The sequence below is a fragment of the Pimephales promelas genome, chromosome 12 (assembly GCF_988280905.1).
Source record: "Pimephales promelas chromosome 12, fPimPro1.hap1.1, whole genome shotgun sequence".
NCBI classification, from domain to species: domain Eukaryota; kingdom Metazoa; phylum Chordata; class Actinopteri; order Cypriniformes; family Leuciscidae; genus Pimephales; species Pimephales promelas.
The window spans coordinates 30,217,352-30,237,576 of NC_142780.1; the positions used below are offsets into that span (position 1 = coordinate 30,217,352).

General features: G+C 35.5%; 2 protein-coding genes across 3 annotated transcripts in view; both read left to right on the forward strand.

Moving 5' to 3' along the window:
* The first annotated feature begins 89 nt into the window (after positions 1–89).
* On the forward strand, positions 90–6,457 carry dbf4 (DBF4-CDC7 kinase regulatory subunit). Its single transcript, XM_039650719.2, has 12 exons — positions 90–517; positions 702–865; positions 1,482–1,673; positions 1,966–2,016; positions 2,131–2,200; positions 2,301–2,377; positions 2,752–2,797; positions 2,915–2,960; positions 3,043–3,174; positions 3,260–3,380; positions 3,475–3,590; positions 4,777–6,457. Exons 1-12 carry the CDS (start codon positions 481–483, stop codon positions 5,546–5,548), a joined length of 1,824 nt encoding a protein of 607 aa, XP_039506653.2. The 5' UTR covers positions 90–480; the 3' UTR covers positions 5,549–6,457.
* Positions 6,458–6,690: 233 nt separating this feature from the next.
* adam22 (ADAM metallopeptidase domain 22) overlaps positions 6,691–20,225 on the forward strand; it is a 59,028-nt gene continuing 45,493 nt past the window's right edge. The window contains exons 1-3 of one of the 2 annotated variants that reach the window (XM_039650700.2): positions 6,691–7,172; positions 7,447–7,607; positions 9,990–10,063. In XM_039650700.2, coding sequence (XP_039506634.2) covers positions 7,040–7,172; positions 7,447–7,607; positions 9,990–10,063 — 368 coding nt within the window. In that variant the 5' untranslated portion in view covers positions 6,691–7,039. The remainder of the gene's footprint in view (positions 7,173–7,446; positions 7,608–9,989; positions 10,064–20,225) is intronic. The other variant, XM_039650699.2, reaches the window with a different exon arrangement.

The following is a 20,225-nucleotide window of genomic DNA, read 5'->3' on the forward strand; positions in this document are numbered from 1 at the left end:
ATTCGTTACTTCCGGCTATTTAAATTTCGCCATTAGACACAATAGAACACTCATGTACGTAACAATTTATCTAACTCACATTTTATGTATTTAACAGTAGTTTTCTGATTTTTATTCCACATAAAATTCAGGCTGTTTATATTAGTGTAATTGACATTAAATATAAACTTTTTGTGGCGTCGTTTTTTGAAACGTCAAAAACTATACGTCGAAATTCCTTTCTTGAATTCCAAGATTGCAGAAGGTTTTGTGAGAGACCTCTCGAGCGGGAAAATGGAAAGGGGCTGCGTCGAGTGTTTGTTATGAAGACATTTACAAACAGTGGAGCCATTTAACGCTGTCTTGTTTTTTTGTTTTTTTTTTAGCTTAGTGTTTTAATCGAGCAACCCTTTTTGAGTAATGCTGCTATATGTGTGCGGTATAACTAGCTGGTTTAGCCTGGTTTAGGGCTGCAACCGTTAAAATTAAAAAAACTCGACGATGAAGCAAGAGTCTTTCTCTAGGTGTAAAGACAGAGGTGTTGTGAATCTTTTTAAATGAATTTTCTAATGACCTGTATCGTTTTTTTTCACATGAAAGAAGCCTCTTATAATAACGCTTTAAGAAAATTGGCGTGCTTTGTTGTTCATTATATGTATGTCTGAATATATGCAAGTTATATTTTGCTTAACGGTCTAACTGTGCTATATTGGTCTTCACAGATTCAAAACTAGAGGGATATAATGGCGCATCATCTAAAAACAAAATTAAACCAGCAAGCGATACTCTCCTGAACAAACCCTTTAAAGGGAGAATATTTTATTTGGATCTGCCATGGAATATGAAAACACAACTCTTGGAAAATGACATCAAGACACTTGGTGGTGTAAGTGCTGTTTCTTATCTTTACATTTAATATTTGAGGCTATTGTGAACTGTATTTTCACATTCAGAAAGAGATTGTCTTAAATTAGTAAAACTAGACAGCTGAGTTTGAAACTATTTTAATAAGCTTTTTGGAAGTGTACACAATGTATTTGTCCACATCTCTTGATTTTAAAGACTGCAATGCATCTGCTTTATTTGAACAGTTTAGAATATCAGTACTCCCCCAGAGTTAAACATTTGAGTTTTACCGTTTTCAAATCCATTCAGCCGATTGTCTGATATTTAGAAGAATATCAGTAACCAGACAGTTTCTGGTCTCATTGACTGACATAATAGGAAAAAATATATACTATGGTAGTCAATGAGACCAGAAACTGTCTGGTTACTGATATTCTTCTAAATATCAGACAATCGGCTGAATGGATTTGAAAACGGTAAAACTCAAATGTTTAACTCTGGGGGAGTTGTAAAATGAACCTATTTCCAAAAAAAGTGTAGTATCCCTTTAAGTATGACGTTATAATACAGCTAGTCTGGAATTTAAATCATTATGATGTTGACCATGCACATTACTTTACAGATTAAGTAAATTTTTTATATGTTCTGCTCACCAGACAGTGGAAAAATTCTTCAGTAAGGAGATCAAGTATCTTGTGTCCAGTAAGCCGGAGGCTCGTTATGCCCAGCGTCTCCTACCGGACTCCCCAGCGCCCAGTCCGGATTCTGGAGTTAGCTCTCCTCATCCCGGCAGCAGGAGGGAAAGCCACGGGCACAGGGGCAGCTCTCAGGGAGTCATGGATACGACTGTAAGAAGCAATTCAAAGTTTCAAACAAGAGTTTACATGTTTATTTGAACATGTATTAATAATATACTATAAATTGATTTGTGATATTCTGCAATGCATGCTTTAAATATTATCAGCATTAATGGAAACCATGATTATTTGCTGAATGCAAATGTATCCTTGATGAATAAAACTATTAAATTGTTTTTAGAAAAGAACCCAAATCTTACCGACTTCAAAGGTTTGAATGTTAGTGTGTGTTTTTTTCTGGAGGAAAACACTTAACATGTTTTGTTGTGCTGGAATTTCACAGGCAGCTGTAAGTCGAGGCAAATCTCTTGTTGAACGAGTCGTTAAGGAACAAGTGAGTCAATCTTTATCAAGCCTTGGTTTTTTGTGAATGAACTCTGTGCAGCAGTCCTGAGTAGTTTATCAGCGCTCTGAATGAGTGATTTAGGGGTTATCTGTTCTGTTAAAGGAACGTGTTCAGATGAATGGGATCCTGGCCAATGCTGTGGAATGGGGGATCAAAGTCCTGCATGTTGACGGTATCAACATTATCATCGTCATTATTAATGCTTGTGTTTGTTAGACAAGTGAGATGTGGTTTCAGTATTTCATGGTATTTAATGCTTGACGTCCAAACAGATGTTATTTCATACGTTGACAAGAAGAAAGCTAAAGGAAATGCAGTGAATGCAGCTAATCCAGTGGTTAAAGGAGCTGTGAGTGATTTTGTTTTTCTATTCTTTTTACATAAAGAACCAAATGAACAAGTTTAAAATTCATCCATTAAAAAAACATATTGTTTAAAGTTTTTGATCATTTACTGCCCTGTTTTAAAGAGAACTAAAACATTTGACCTTTTGATTTACTAGACAATTCCTCTTTTGTCTGGGGTTGGATATATATATATCTGTTATCTATATATATATATATATATATATATATATATAGATATATATCTATATATCTGGAGATTCCCCCCTCTATGTGAAGCGCTTTGAGTGTCCAGAAAGGCGCTATATAAATGTGATGAATTATTATTATTATTATTGTTATTTCTGTGTATATTCAGTTTATCACTCTTCATTTTTAGGCTCGCATTCAGCACACAGAGAAAAATGCATATCAAAGACACAATGGTAAGCACAATTTGCTGCATCTCCTAGTTGAAAATCAAGAGTTGTTAATTGAACACATTATAGCAATGCTTTCATTAATTTGAATTACCGGTAATCGTTTTGTTTTTTTATTTCCAGCTGGAAGAATTCGTCGACCGTTTATAAAAGTGGAAGACTCAAGCAGGTGTGTTTTCTTAGTTTATTTTCTTGTTTTACCTTTCATGTTATTGGTCCAGTTTCATAACAATCTATAATGTTTTTTGCAGGCATTATCGTCCCATCTACCTTCCACTGTCCAACATGCCTGTGTGCAACCTCCGCTCTCTTCCTCCATGCAGTCCTTTCCTGGTGGAGGAACATGGAAAAGATGATACGAAGAAGAAACAGAATGAGCAAAGGTAGAATGAGCATCATTCACATGCTATAATGTTAATGTCAAGTTTTTGTGTGTGTGTATGAATGTGAATCTGTGTTTTGCCTTAGGTCTGGAGGGGAACGAGGGACTCGAGGGAAGAAAGAGAGACGCAGAGGACATGAAGGCAGAGAAAAGAGGAAAGGAGGTTACTGTGAGTGCTGTGAGGTCAAATTTGACAACCTAAAAGCGGTACGTGCTGAAAAAAATTGAAAGTCACTCACAATTTTTAAGCTCATGCAATAGCAAAAACAGTGTCTGACCTGTCTGAACTTCTGACCACCAGCACTTGGAGAGTGAGCAGCATCAGGCTTTCTCAAAGAGTGAGGAATATAGAGTCTTGGATCGAGTCACAGCGGGACTGACCTGCGACCTCATGAACATCAGCACGCACTGTAGAAGGTACAAAAATGTCATTACAATTATATATTTCTTTAGGGCTAGGTTGAGAACATTAGCCTGATTTCCATTACACATTTGTGCAAAACTTTAGCAATATTTTCAATGTCGATAAAAAGCTTTTGTGGAATGACAGCGTCTCATTAATTTTCTTTTCACGATAAGTCATTCCAAAAAACATCATGGTAAGGGATGTTAGTAGGTTTAAGTATTTACCTAAGTATATCCCAGCCACCACACTAGCCATTATTTTTTTTTCGACGAGATGATTAGTCCTGTATTACTGTGATAGTTTTGTCTTTTATGAGTTTTGTCTCGTCTTCTGTCCAAACATACCACACCATCTTTAAGGAATGGTCTACTTTTACATACGCCATGTGATCTGTAAATGCTGTTTTACATTGCCGTTTTCAACATATTCCTTTTTCGAATTGCCTGAAAAACCACTTTTGGGTTTTTTTTGTGATACATATGGGAGTTTTTGCAAAATTGACTCAATTTTCAATTAGCAATTTTCATTTGTGCAATTTAAAAGGGTAATGGAAACGTAGCTATTGATTTTTCAATTTGAATTAATCTTTTAATTTTGATTAAACAATATTGATTCTTAAATTCCCGAATCAGTCTTTTAGCCTGTAATTTTTTTATTGATCCATCGACAAAACTCTCCTCCCATCAATAAGCATTGTGATTTGCGAATATTTACTTTTGGAATGCAAAAAAGTCTCTGCTTTCAAATAACTGAGATCATGTGAACCTATCATTTTTTTTCTCCTTTTTACTAATAGGCATAGCATGAACTGAATGAAATTGACTGAAATCAGTGTTTCAACCATGTAAAGATGACAAAACAATATGATGACGTTACAGTAACTTTTAGGAAAGCCATTCATTTGCACAACTCCTTACTTAGCTAGAGTTGGTGATGTCTTAATTATTTTAAATGTATGAATAAATCAATTATATGTTTTTATGACAGCCACCATTTAAATGTTTATTTCAACAACAAATTGGAGAAGTATAATAGCCTAACTGTTTCATCTCCAAATGAATCTATATTGAATCAAGAGCTTGAGCAATGAAATTAAATCGATTTGTGAAATCTGTCAATACCCAGCCCTATTTTATTTGCTTATTGTTATTTACTGGCCTTATGACAGCGCCATGTCAATGTCTCTCTCTGCCATAGGGTGAAATGCAGTACATCAACCCCTCTTCTGTGTGCTAAAGCCACGTTGCCAGTAAAGGAAGATGTGGGATCTGTGAAACAGGAAAGTGAGGGGTCTTTGCTTTGGGACTCTACTGCAAAGCACTGTCTCTCAGAACAGACCATAGGAAAACCTCTGCTGGTTCGCAAACGCAGCAGGGGCCAGTGTGAATTCCCTTGTAGCAACAGGGACAGCTTGTTTGACCAATCTGACATTCCGGAGAAGTCCCAGTCCAAACGTGGATCCTTTGAGTGGGACTTCCGCATGCGATCTGCTGTGCGTAAATCTGAAGGTGCATCTTTTCTCAGCAGAGAGCTGAACTGTGACTCTAATGCACTTGAATGCAGGACAGACCAACAAACCAGTAAAAACTCTGACATGCACCCAGCTCTAGAGTTCAATGAAAGAAACCAGGAAACAATAACTGGAAATAAATACTTAAGGACTGAAATGTATACGCAAAGTATGCCTGAAAATCAAGTTGAAAATTCAGCTCTTTGGCCTTTAGCCAGCACAGAACCTGAACCTGACTGTGACACCCCCTATAATTCCCTGCAACGGAAGGTTCGAAACGTCAGACCCAGGAGAAGAAAGCAAGTACCAGCCTTGCACATCGAATCTAGTAAAGAGAGAGAATCATTGGGCTCTTTTTCACTTGTTAAACCTGTACAGGAGAGTGAGACCGTGTCTACCTTGGACCTGTGGTGTCTCTTTCAGTCCAGTGACATGGATGAAGAATTTAAGGGTTTTTGAGATTAATGCTTGGTAGAAAAAAAAACCAATTGAGTGGACAACACATATGTATGTGTTATAAAAGTTATTGCTATGTCAAATAATATATATAAATCTATATTAATAGATCTGTGTTTTTCAGTAGAGTGGAAAACTGCATTCTCACCATACAGGCTTTAAAAGAAAACTTTGATTATAGACTGGAAAAATACATACTGACTATATATAGGGGAAAATTAGTGGAGCTACACAGTGAGTATGTACATTTATGGTGTGTATGTTATTGAAGAATATAACGCCTATGATACAGTCGAATTCCTGGCTCCTGTATTAAATTGAAAATATTTTTTTACATGTCTGTGTATCATGGTTAAAAGCACATGTCCTTTGCACAATGTTTTTTAGAAAGCTTATTTGGCACATGGGTAACTTTAGTTTAGATCAGATCTCATGATTGGTTGTTTCAAACTCAGCCTTCAGTTTAATTAACACTCAGTATACAGTACTGTTCTAATGTCTGGGGTCAGTAAGATATGTATATAATAAATAAATCCATTTATTTGTCAATGATGTGGTAAATTAATCACAAGTCACTTGAAAACAGTTTTAAAATGTTTAATTATTTTACAATATTACTGTTTTACTATGTTTTTGATCAAATAAATGCAGAAAGACATACATAACAGACTTAAAATAAAACATTTAATAATTTTACCGACCCCAAATCTTGAATTGTAGAATATGTTATCCAATTAACAAATTCAGTATATGTCATAAATAATATATAAATATTAATTTCAAAAAACGTGTTTAGTCTCAGGACATGATTTAAATGAATTACAAAACCTTTGGATTTGTTTCGAATGCCTTTAAAGATATCTATCTTTACTGGTTAATGTGAAAATAAAATTATAAGTGCATAAAGCATTATTATTTCTTGGTGTAAATGAAATACATTGCATACTACCAATATACATGATCAATGATTTAACCAAATGTCTGTGGTGGTTGTGATTGGTATGCGTTATGTACTATTTCGTGGCAATACATTAATAATATGGTATATATCCATTCATAATTTGTAATATATCCACATCAACCTCTGTGTTTCGCTGTTCTTGTGCTCCACACGGGATCATTTTCTGTTTGTCGCAGAAGGTGACAGCAGGTGGAGCGCGCACTACACTACCCGTCATCCCGCGTGCAGATCGCTCATGCATATTTATGAGTCGTTTCTGCAGTGAGGCGGCTGGACATTATTGATGTATTGCTGAGGAGGTGGCAGTTTCTGCTCGGTGGAGGAAAAAAAGGGCCTGATTTAGTTTTCCAGAGCGCACCCGCCTTCGACCAGTCATCCGCCCGCTGCTCGCGCAACCAGCGTCTCGATGCAGTAGCTGCGCGCGCGTCACTAATGGCAACCTGCGCGCGAGAGGATGTGTGTGCGCCTTCTTGAGGGAAACCGAAAACCGAGTATAACTTTGGATTTAACCCTTATATCGAATAATTTGGGATATGATTAGGCGCGATTGTCTGAACCGAATGGATGCGGGAATGATGCCTCTCCGTGTCGGGAATTCCTTTCTGTGTCTCTTTGTAGCGTTGATGAGCTCAGTGGTTCATACCAGCATCTCACTGCCTCATTACGGTGAGGGTGTATTTTTATTACGTGTTTATTTATATATGTGTAATTTCATCACGAAATCAAATCATTATGATGTACTTTTATAATATTAGTGCCGTATTTTAATCATAGTAGCCTAATTATCCGTTCAGGTGATGTAAACAGACTTAGCGGTAAATGACAATGAGGCGTGATTTATCATTATTTACCTTGACTATTATGTTAAATTTCGTACGTTTAACTCAAAATGAAAATGTGTAATTGTTAAAAATAGGCTACTGTGTTTTTATTATTCTAGGAGACGCCTTGGTGAAGACAAGGGCTCGGCGTGATGACGCCAGGTTCCTCGGGAAGGAGAGCACGGTACCGGTTCGGTTGATGTACCGAATAGACGGAGACACTCAGACGCCTCATGATGTTCTGAACACACGGGTCCGAACGAGCTCTGACAGTAAACAGGTGTGTATGGTTTCATCTCGTGTTAGCATGCCATCTGTGTGTCCTATAGGGATGCTCTCTCTCCTCCCGTTGCCATTGGAGACGCGCTGCTCTTCAAATGATGTGTTTGTTTGTCTCTTTTACTCTCTTTCTGAGTATTGCAGTCTGACTTTGGGTGGTCTGAGAGCCGAGCACAGTTAATTCCAGTCATTTAAGGGGGATCTAATGAACCCAAACAACACATTTCTCCGGAAGATGCTGATGCTTAGGCCTCCTGAGGCATCTTGTGGCATCACAGCTTTGGAAACACAAAGGACACAGAAAGAACAAATTAGCAGCTCCTGTGTTGGAGCATTATCAGTCTAAATAAATAGTGCATTATTCTTTTTTACATTATTATATAGCACAGAAATGTCAGAAACCGATTACTGATATAACTCCACAACTGTTATTCAGCAAAACAATGCATTAGGGACTCAAAACCTGGGCCATGATGATAAAAGGAAAACAATAAACTGGCAAATGTACTTTGGATTTGGTTTCTCAGTTGAGCGTGTAATGCTATAAGAGGTTTATGGACTTGCTTTTTCTTTTGTTCTTGCTTTGCCTGGCCTGAAAGATAGTGATTAAGACTCTGAGAGTGAACTGATATCACATCAAGTCATATTAATTAGCTATCTAATGTTTGAAAGTAACACTACACATTTAAATATGTATATATATATCAGTGCTGTCAAATTAATTAATCGCGATCAATCGCATCTAATATAAAAGTTTGTTTACATAATATAAGGCCTAGTGTACTGTACTGTATGTGTTTGGGAGTGAAACCTCTGTAAAGCATTTTGTCCAACCCCGACTGCTCAGGTATTTAGTTAGTCGTTCATAATTTGCGTGACTGAATAATTCTCAGAGGCACAGACATGCAATCGCTCGTGGCCTCGTTGCTGTGATGAGTCTCTTTGACCGGTTAGAATATCTGTACATGTGGGCTTAACCCTTTGTCTGACTCTGACATGTGCAGCTGAGCTCTGTATAATTCAAGTAAAAGCTTTTTCATCATGCCAATGCATTGATCTAATCATTGTGGTGTTATATGATGCCACATTAGAGATTAGATTCGAAGCATGTGCCAATGAAATATATTTTTTCATACATTTAACTATGCTCAGGTCTGTTTTTAGCTCCACGCTTGACTAACAATCAGATCTTTTTGAAGATTGACGGTTTTATTTATAGATATATGCTGATGTCTGAAAAGAAAACAGAGAATCTTTTAGCTTGCTAATTTTAGATCTTCTTTATTTAACACACAATGCAGATCAGAAAAAAAATCGAGTCAAGCTGTTTTAGAGCGATAATATGATGAAACGGCGATCGATGATGCCACTGACATAATGGACGAAAAGCTGCAGCCCTCTCATCTTACACAGTTTCTAGAAAACACTCTGAATCTCTTTATTAGATTTGGTTTTAAAGAAACAAGGGATGAGAGTGTTATTGTGCATTTTTTTTTGTTTAGACGTGATACACAAATCCACACTCAATCAAGGGACAATATGTGGGTGTGTCTTGGGGAGGGTCACTTCATTCAGAAGGTCACTGATGGGTGAAGTGTTGAGGATCTCCCCCCTCCGTATTTCTTCCAACTCTTCGTTCTCCTTCCATTTATATTGATAACTATGCTTTGCTGGTTTAGGGAGAGGTGTGTTCCCTTGGGGGTGTTAGACTCCCCTCACCTCCCTCATATGCTTCTATTTCTGCCCTCTCTCTCTCTCTCACACACACACACACCCACACCCACTCATGAGATATGAGAACAATGCGCCACAACCAAAATGGTTCTCTTTCCCCTGAGAGGGTGTTATACGGCCCTGGCCATATGGGCCCCAAGCAGGCAGTGAATTAACCATCAGCGAACACACACACACACACCCACACAGCCACCAGTCCTGCACATCAAAATGTGGATGATGAATAAAAAAAAAACAATTAGAACATCTAATTTTACTTTTCTCTCCCTAAACACTGAATAAATAATGGCACCTTGAGATTTTTTTTTTAAATAAAATACATTTATTCAGCAAGGATGCATTAAATTGATCAAAAAGTGACAGTAAAGATATATTTATAATGTAAAAAAGATTTCTAATTGTTTGAATAGAATGTTCAAAAGAACATCATGTGTTCAACATTTGTCAAAGAATACTGAAAGTGATGTTTCTTGAGGAGCAAATCATCATATTAGAATGATTGCTGAAGAATCATGTGACACTGACTTTCTCTCCCAAAACACCAAATATGTTTACAATTTTGTGGTTTTTATTATTACAGCAAATACTGTATGTTGCACCATGATATATAAAAATGACCAATTCTCATCTTGTTTTGTCTCTTTTACAGAACCACGTGGCTCAGGCTAGCTTCCAGGTTGAGGCCTTCGGAAAGACCTTTGTTTTAGACGTGGAACTGAACCAGTGAGTATCTGCTTCCAGGGTGTTGAGTTCGGAAATGCACTGGAAAAATGCAGTGTGTGTGTTACTGAAGTGTGTGAGGTATGACTAATACCCATCAGATCTATTTGCAAAGGGTTTTATGTTGCTTCTGATGGACTGCATGATCATAATGGCTGTTGATTTATGCTGAAGGAATGTGAAAGAACTGACCACTCTATCGATCATGGCATCCGCCACTCTCTCTCGCTCTCTCTCTCTCTTTGCCAGGATTCCCTATAATACACGTTGTCTTAATCCTGATAAATATCACTATTTGCACAGGTTCTTGTTCTAATTTCTGGTCCTGTAGAGGCTATTGTGGCATTCGATTTGACACATGCTACATGTACATGCTGTCTCGTAAAAATAGGCCCAGGTCGCATTCCACCCTGAAAATAAACAAGAAAAATATTTATATAAATAAAATTAAGCCTTTTTTAGGACTATAACTTTTGTTGTTGTTGTTGTTGTTGCATTTTTACGTTATTTGTAGTGAGCCATTGAGCCCAAATCCTCATTACCATAATGAGTTTTTATTTAGCAATTTCCAATATTCTCATTTGTGATTAACAGTAGATTTTGGTCCATTGCTGTAATATCAATGATTTTTGTATTTAAATCAACATAAATTAAAGGCAGCATATACAGTATATATTGCCATGATGAAGAAATACTATAATTTGAATAGTCAATCCTTTTTTGAATTATACTAACCACATTTTTTATTATTATTTTTCTTTTTTTATTATTGTAATAAGAATTATGTGGGAATTCATTATAAATCATAAATAATACATTTTGAATAATGAAATCAAAAATAGCAAAAATATTTATCGTCCTTAAACTATTTCTTATTTCTTTTTGCCGATTTTGGGCTGAAATATGAGCTGACGTGTTCTTAATGAGTTTTGTGAGACTCACCCTGTTGCTGTAATCAGTATTTTATCTTTAGAAGGTGATTTGATTTTACTGGGGAGTGCTCATTTACAAAACTGACCTTCAATTGGTTTATTTTTAAGTTTCTTATTGTCTTGTACAGATGCTCATTGTGTAAATAATTTCTTTGAGTCTGCACCAAAATCAGTCATAACCTAATTTTTGTCATATTCATCATATACATTAAATCCATTAACTCTTACTGTTACAACCACAATGGCCGTTGTACTTTAAACTGGTGCCAGACAGTCAAGACTCAGCAGATTTGATCTCATTATAATAATGCATCATGAATATTTCAGCGTTCTCCCTCAGTGTCTGTGTTTTTCTCCTAAAACATCTTGGTGAAGAGAAAATCTGGCTTTAACACATACTCCCTATGTGTTTCTGTCAAGCCCTTTGTCAATGGAGTAGTGTGTTTTTGTGTGAATTCGAATGTAGTTCTACCCAGGGTTATTATCGTTACCTAAAACTAAAACAATAAAAACATTACTTGAAATAAAATAAACATCAGCTGAAAATAAAATATTAAAAAACATTTTATTTTAGCTAGTAGCCAAGGAAACATTTCTCATTTTTGTTTAGCATTAAAGGACTAAAACAAATAAAATAAAATAAAACTTAATAAATACTATATAGACGTGTTTAAGGTCGGCATGAGATGGAAGTTGTGATAGTCTTGTCTTCCCTATTGTGACGGATATCTGAGTAAAACTGCTTGTCGAACAAGAAAAAATGTTGGGTGGGACTTGATTTTGTCCATCAGTAATTGATTGGATGGTTGTGGTTTGCTATTACTGTGATCTCATTTGAGTGACAGGTTGCCCCGCCCTCACGCCAGTAAACACATCATCAGTGAAGAGAAGAGATGTCACTGCAAGTTATTTTGATTCAAGATAACTAGGGCACATGAATTAAAAGGGAATCAGGCGCATTGATAAATCATTTATAATAAATGCAATAGGCTATTTCATAAAAAATAACAATAGTCAATTTTGATTTCATGTTGACTTTAAAAAATATATATATAAACGACAAAAACACTCAACAAAATTTCTAAAACCTTCAAATGAAAACAGAATATATATATATATAAATAATAAATCTAATTTATAATTATAACAAAAACAATAATAGTTTATCAATGATGCTAAAATAACACAGGTTCTGCCTCTGTGAAGAGTCACTGTATTGATACTGAGTATGAATATCAGAGAACGAACTTTAGGCCTTTAGGGCATCCTTTCCCCATTTATATGATGTCCAGCTTAAGTATAGACCTCTAACCATGTTTCTACCTCCTCAGTCACCCAAATCGAACACTGATGATTTTGCAAATGCATAAATAGACATTGAGGTGTGTTTTGGAGACAAACTCTTTTGGAGCACCCTACATGGGCAACAACTCTTTGTGTCACATATTGCCAAGTTAACACTAAATTAAAAATACACAGCACAAAAATAAGGGGGAAAACATTTTTTTGATTGATCGAATATTGAATAATAATTTAAACTTCGTCCTCTTTTCACAAGTGGTCGCAGTACATTATGGGATTGCAATCTCCACAAAGTCTACATGCAATGCCAGCTTAGAAGTTTTCTAATGGTGTTCAGCATAATGGTACTGCCTACCCTTCTAAACAGCCGTCGCGTCAGGAGCGCACCTCTGATACCTTAAAATCATGTCTGCGTAGGCTGCTTACTAGGTGTTGGATTAGAGCCATTGATTCAGGTTATTATATCAGTCAATGCTCTCTCTCTCTCTCTCTCTCTCTCCCTCTGTCAGCATGTGGCTGGTCTTGTTCAGTACAATATATGTTCTGCTTTAATGGGTTCTGACTGGATTGATTTGATTGCCTCTGTCCCTCTGAAATAGTGCTGTGATATAGCTGAGAGAAACACAAAAGTGTGTGGTGTGTTGTTCCATTTGCTCTTCTACACCCATGGAGAGCTGGCAGATAGATCCTGAATGACTTGCGTCCAGATTACTTTCTTGCTTTCTCTACCAAGGAAACCAATTCATTCTTTCATTCTCATGCTTTCACCTCTCTCTGTGAATTTCTAAAGGTTTGGGATTTTCTTAACGTGTGTGTGTGTGTGGATTTGGCTTTTCTCTGGCCTCCAGCTGAGACCTACTTCCCTAAAAGTTTTTTTTTTTTTTTTTGCGTTGTGATCATTGTTCATCAACTTTAGTTAGCAATCTCAACTCATCTGAGTGACATATTTGTATCATATTTCACAACAAAAAGGCTTGTTTTGCTTGTATCGTTTTATTGGGTACTTATTGCGTAACCCCCCAAATAACACAAACTGGCTTGCCCCCTGCACCCTCTCACACACTCTGAATAATGAATGAGTGTGTTTGATTAAAGCGGTTGGAGCAAATGGGTTTTCTGCTTTTCAATCACGCTGTGTCGTCGTGACAACGGACCATGTGGCAGAAAGGAAACATTAAAATCAGTCAGATATGGTTGATGCTAGGGGGGTGGGAACTCTGAACAGATAACAAACTATCACAAGCTCACCTTTGAATCAAACTTTGATTCACTACAGATAAATCATGCTTATTATATCAGATCTCTGATAAATGTATGTACATTTTTGTCTAGGTTTCCAGTACCCTCATCTTAAAACAAAATTTCCATGAAACATTAGCTCTTGTTGTCAAAGAATGTGTCTTGAATGTCTATTATTTATTATATGAATTACATATTAAACTATTCTAAAGTGATAGTGAAGACATTTATAATGTTACAAAATATTTCTGTTCCATGTTATTTTTTAACTTTGTTGGAGCTTTTTACTTAAAAAAAATTCAACATTGATAGTAATAAGAAATGTTTCTTGAGCAGCAAATCAGCATATTAGAATGATATCTGAAGGATCATGTGACTGAAGTAATGATCCTGAAAATTCAGCTTTGAGATCACATAAATAAATGACGTTAAAATTAAAACAGTTATTTTAAATTGTTATAATATTTACCTTTTTTTTTTTTTTACAGATTTAAAAAAAATGTTACTGATGTTTGGTGGGGTTAAGTATACATAGAGGTGCATATGTCAGTATTTACATAGGCCTATTAGTTAATATATTAATGTAACTACAGTAACTAGTTTCTTAACGTACCCATTTAAATCCAAGACATATATCTTTCTCACACTCTCAAATATGCAGAAAATATTGTATGTGAGACAATTATTACAAAAATTAAAATTATTGTATATACATTATACATTATTTATACATTTTTTGTATGAATCTGGTCAAATCAAAAATTGTCTGTGAATGACACCTACAGTCTCCAGGCAGGGTCTGATTCAGCAAAATACTGTATAAGAGTCCCTGTGTCATCTGCCATCTGCTATGAGCTTCTGTTTGACCCTGTCAGCACACACATGACGTCCCATCAGATCAAACCTGTGACAGGACACGTCTACTGAGACACTGGTGTGTGTCAAACCTATCCTGAATCAGTCTGATTCCTGTTTGCGCTGTATATGATTGTTTTTGTTGTGCAGTTTATAGTAATGTCACTGTTGCCAAAAAAATTTAATACATTGCCCAGCCAAAAAAAATTAAGTTTGCTGTTTGGATTTAAATAGGCAAATGCAAAGATCTTGACCGTATTTTGATGCACCTCTTGATGGAAATAACATCACGGCATTTATTTCCATCAAGAGGTGCATACATTTTTGGTCAAGATCTTGTATTTCCAATGCAAGAGTCCAGCACATCCCAAAGACTCTCAATGAATTTAAGGTGCCAATTCATGTGTGAAAATGATTCTTCATGCTCCCTCACAACCATTCTTTCACAATTTTAGCCTGATGAATCTTGACATTTTCATCGTGGAATATGGCCACGGTCTTTCTACACACTTATCAGTTAGGCTTAGAACAGTTGCCAAACATACAGTATAACATGCTAGAAACATAATAGTCACTGCAATGATGATCAAATAATAGACTCTTAAGCATTTGCATCTTGTTGTTTTTTTTTTTTTTTTTTTTTTTTTTGGGCTCAGTATATTTCCATGTGCTTGCAGTTCTAAATCAAGTTCAAACACAGTGGTTTCTTTTAGAGACACACACACACACACACACACCTCTGAAGGAACACTTCATGCATTTCCATTATTCATCATCATGTCAACTTTCTTCAGCATGTATAAAAAGAGTCCAAATACACACATCCAAACACTCTCAATGGTTTAATTCAGATGACAGTGGGTTTTGTGTCGTGTATGTGTGCATGTGTGAGATGTCTCTTTATTGTCTTTGTTTTATTTTGGTGTGCTTAATCTTTTACAGATTATCTAAAATAGAACTGGTTCTTGTTTCCCAACCTTATAGGGCTGGTTTAGTTTGCTTTATAACAAAAATAGTTATTGATGACAAAGCTCTACACTTATGTTTTTGTTTAGGATCACTTAAAAACTGTAACGTTAATGTGTCACAGTATGATAAATGCACATGAAAGCACTGAAAGCTGGATTAGATTTACAAAAGAAATCTAATGTAAATAAAACAAACAATATATTGACTTAAAAAGACACTTTTTCTAATATCTTCTGCCACAATGATGTAATGTCTTTGAATTATCCTCATTTGAGGTTCACTCGCAAATGCTTGCACTGTCCTGATTTGGTATGTTATCATTAGGCTTGATTTTTATTTAGTATATCATTTTTATAGCTCCATTTTACCATCTTTTCAGGAAACTGCGTAGTAGAAGAAAGATAGACAGAACATGAGAAAGAGGCAGAAAGAGAAATATAAAGTGAATAAGTTGGATGGAGGGAGGGTGAAAGTCTGACCAACCAGCATTTTTCATGCACCCTTGAGTCTGTGTGGGTGTGTGATGGAGGAGAGAGATCAGAGAGAAAAACAGCTGGCGTCTGAGTCTCAGAACGGCTCTTGCTTATATATTTCACACATATAGGGAACAAGACATTTTCAGAAGCATGTTTGAGATGTTGGACTTGTCCATCATAAACATACTGACTCACATTGCATATCTCTCTTTTCCCTTTTCTCTAAATGGTGGAGATCCATCATTTGATAATTTAATGAGGCTAAACTGGTTTGTTCTGCTATAACATGATGTGGCATGTTTGTTTTTGGTTTCAGTTTATTTTTTAGCTTTAATATTTTTCATGATCAGAAAGGGTTTTTACTGTACTAACAGTATCTGTTGAACTGTCAATGTGTTAAACCCTGTCTGAGAAGTTCTCTGTAATATCCCACTAAACCACCACGGCACTGTAAAAAATATTGTTGGTTTAACGTAAAAAATGAAGTAACCTGGTTGCCTTCAAATTTTAAGTTCATTGAACTGGAAAAATTGAGTTAATACAATGAAGGAGATTGATTTAATCATCAGAAACTCAAAATATTATGTTATCTGAACTACAAAAATTATTTAAGTTGATTTGACAAAAGAAAAAATGTTGTGATTACAAATCATGAAAATATTTTTTTTTACAGTGTGCTTAATTTTGAATATCTAGTATCCATAGTCATAATTTGAACAACCAGGAATTATCAGATTTGTCAGTTGCAATGCTGGATTTTGAATTTCCCGTTCCACCACATCCCAAAGCTATGTCAGCTGAGGAGATTAAAGTTACAAAGATTAACTGAGCGTTTTTATTATTTATCATAGCAATTACTTGGTTTTGTTTAACTCTGAAACATGAAATCTACTTTTGCCAAAAAACAAACTTTTAATATATATAAAAAACATACTTTCAATAAACTTTAATTTTGTGAGTTACCTGTATTTTTTAAAAGTTATTATATTTAAAACAACCCAGCTGCTGTTTGATTGAAATTACTTGGAATTCACAAAAAAAAAAAAAAAAAAAAAAAAAAACGTGATTCATGAAAATGAACAAGAACGGAGTTATCTGTTTTTGTAAAATGGACACTTCTGTTGTAAATGTCCCAATTGGGAGAGAGTGTCCAATTTTAATAAAAAAGTTTAATAAAAAGTTAATGTTATATATTTTGGTTGCATTTGTGAATGAATAAAAATGTAACCGGTTGTGTAAACTTGGCACATAATATCTAAATATCGATAAATCAATCAATATAGCCCTGAATCGAATCGTAGCGCAGAATTTTTTTTGATGTATCTGCAAATATCGTATCGTTGGCTGAGAGAATCGATATCATATTATATCGTATCCTGAAGAACTGTCCGATTTACACCCCTACTGATTAGATATTTGCATTAACAAGCAATTAAACAAGTGGCTGGTGAGTGTATATATGAAGAGTTCAGATGCAAAAGCCTCTAAATGCCATTTGAAATTTTCTTCTTGAATGATGATTTTTATCAAACTTGTATATTTAAGTTCAGTAATTTCACTTAAATAACAATTAATAGGTAATCATCATTGCTATTTAAGTGAAATCACTGAACTTAAATATACAAGCTTGATAAAAATTATCATTCTAGAAGAAAATTTCAAATGGCACTTAGAGGCTTTTGCATCTGAACTCTTCATATATATTATTACTACCGTTCAACAGTTTTGGGTCAGTGTAACTTTTTCTTAAGAAATGAATACTTTTATGTAGAAAGGATGCAATAAATTAATTGATTTTGACAGCAAATTAATTTACATTAACAAATAATTAAAAGATTTCTATTTCAAATGAATGTAGTTTTTTTGGACTTTCTACTCATCAAAGAAACCTGAAAAAAAAAACCAGTTCTGTTTATGTTAAAATATTTAATCTGCTAGAAATCTTTTTTTTATTTGTTTGTGAAGGAAAACCAGTGTAAATAATGAACATATTTGATATTAACAAGCTCAGTGGGAGGGGCTGGTGAAACACACACACGTTAACAATGCCAACGACTGCACCTGCTCCCCTCAGAATTGTTATGGGGGGAAGGGTCTCTCTTTGAAATACACCAAACCTTTCTTACATTGCAAACTCGAAGACCATTCCTGTGTCCACGAGTTCCTCCATGTTTATGGTTAGATTTAGCTGTTTCTTCCTGAGCACATTTAATTTAATTGTAGTGATCATTTGTTATAATTGTAAATGTGTGTGTGGATAAGGCTGGATGTTCGCAGGTCTCTTGTTTGCTTAGGTTGCAGTTTTGTCTCTTTGGGAATACGAGCAGTGCTGCAAGTTTGAAAGAGCTCAGCACACATTTTATAATAGGCCTACTGACTTCAGCTTTTCCGAACACACACACCCACGTTAACAAATGCTCTCACACTTTAACGTGATGTTTATTTCTATTAAACAGATGCCTTATATCATTCACTTCTGTCTGATGTACTGTAGTTGTTTTTTCGGTGAACATGAACAGACATGAGTCTCTAATGAACATTGTATTTTCTCAAAAAGGGATTTTGAGTCACTATCTTAATCTCAAAAACACAAATCATACCATGAATCAGATCAAGTCTCCAAATTTCAATGGAATCTAAAAGTCTACAAAACATTTGATTACACTGGTTATAAGTGTGCCATATGAAAAGTGAACTGCAGAGTATGAGTACTAATTAGATCAGAGATTAGGGTTTTCTGTGCTAGATGGTGTCCTGTCCTCAGGGGAGATGTTCTTCTGCTGGTCTCCAGGGTCTAGAACCAGACTTACAAAATCCATAGTCTCTAAAGATGCTGCATATGTGCAAATCCATATATACCTGTTTATTTATAAGGAAAAATCTACTGGTCACAAGTTTGATCTCACATGAGAGCAAACCACAACCATCAATTACTATTGACCAATGGACAAAATCAAGTCCTGTCCTACATTTTTTTTCTTGTTCGAGAAGCCAATTCACTCGGATTTACGTCACGATAGGGAAAAACAATCACAACAATTCAAGAAGCCAATTCACTCGGATTTACGTCACGATAGGGAAAAACAATCACAACAATTCAAGAAGCCAATTCACTCGGATTTACGTCACGATAGGGAAAAACAATCACAACTTCCGTTTCATGTGGACTTGTTTTGGAAAGTATATGCTCACCAAGGCTGCGTTTTTCATACAGTAAAACCAGTGAAATATTATTACAACGTAAAATAACTGTTTTCATTTAAAAAATCATTCTATTGTGCTGATTTTCTGCTTAAGGAACATTTTTAAATGAATGAATCAATGTTGAAATCGGTTAAGCTGCTTGATTCCTCCCCTTGATTCTCTGATGAATCAAAATGTCAAAAGAACTGCATTTATTTAAAAAAAATTATAACATAAATATCTTTACTGTCACTTCTGTTTAATTTGATGTTTCCTTGCTGAGGTAGAAACCTAAAATAATGCCTTTCTTTAAAATATCAGATTTGTATATGGGACTCCTGCATCCTGGCATACTGTTGTTTTCTTTCCAAAGAACACATGCAATGCTACCTTAAAATTTGGCTAAAGGTATTATATGCCTGCATAATTATTGCATGATGTCTTAAAATGCAGTTCAGATAAGCAGCTCATTCGGTTTTTGGAGCAGAACCTTTTCCCCTCACACACAGATAATACAGTGCTACTTGATACACAGATCTGTTCTTTATTCTGTAAAACCTTCATTTCTATTCATCTGGTTTCCCTCTTTAATTAGCATGTCTCGCCCTCTCGGTGTCTGTCTCATACAATGAATCAGTCCATTAAGCTTTACATGAGAAATGAGAGCCATTTTCTAGTCATGTGACAGTGCCATATTAAAATGTTTGTAGGGCAGGGTGTGTGTGAAGATGAAATGGGATGTGGTGGGATGGAGAATTGTGGGGCTTTCCTTATAAATTATTCAAATCCTAAAGCAATTAAAACTGAAATCTGTTATCAGCCTTTACCTTTGCATTTCACAAAGTACTATATACTGCAGCTTTCCACCACTGCATCTACACCTGGTACAGTATACAGACACATGATGCCGGGTTTTGCAATTGAAACTAAGATCACCACTAAGGTCCCCTGCATGCTCAGACTATACTAAAGAAAAAGTGTTATTATTTTCTTTGGTCATTCTTGTCTTTTTCATATTCTAAAAAAAAAAAACTTGTATAAATGTAATAAATAATATTATAGAAAGCTTAGGACTAAATGTGTGTGTGTGTATATATGTATATGTATGTATATGTGCTGTTGCTGCTGCAGAACTATGGGACCAATACAATACATACAATACAGACACGCTGCTGTGAGAAAGTAAGACATGTTGCTGCTGTACAAAGC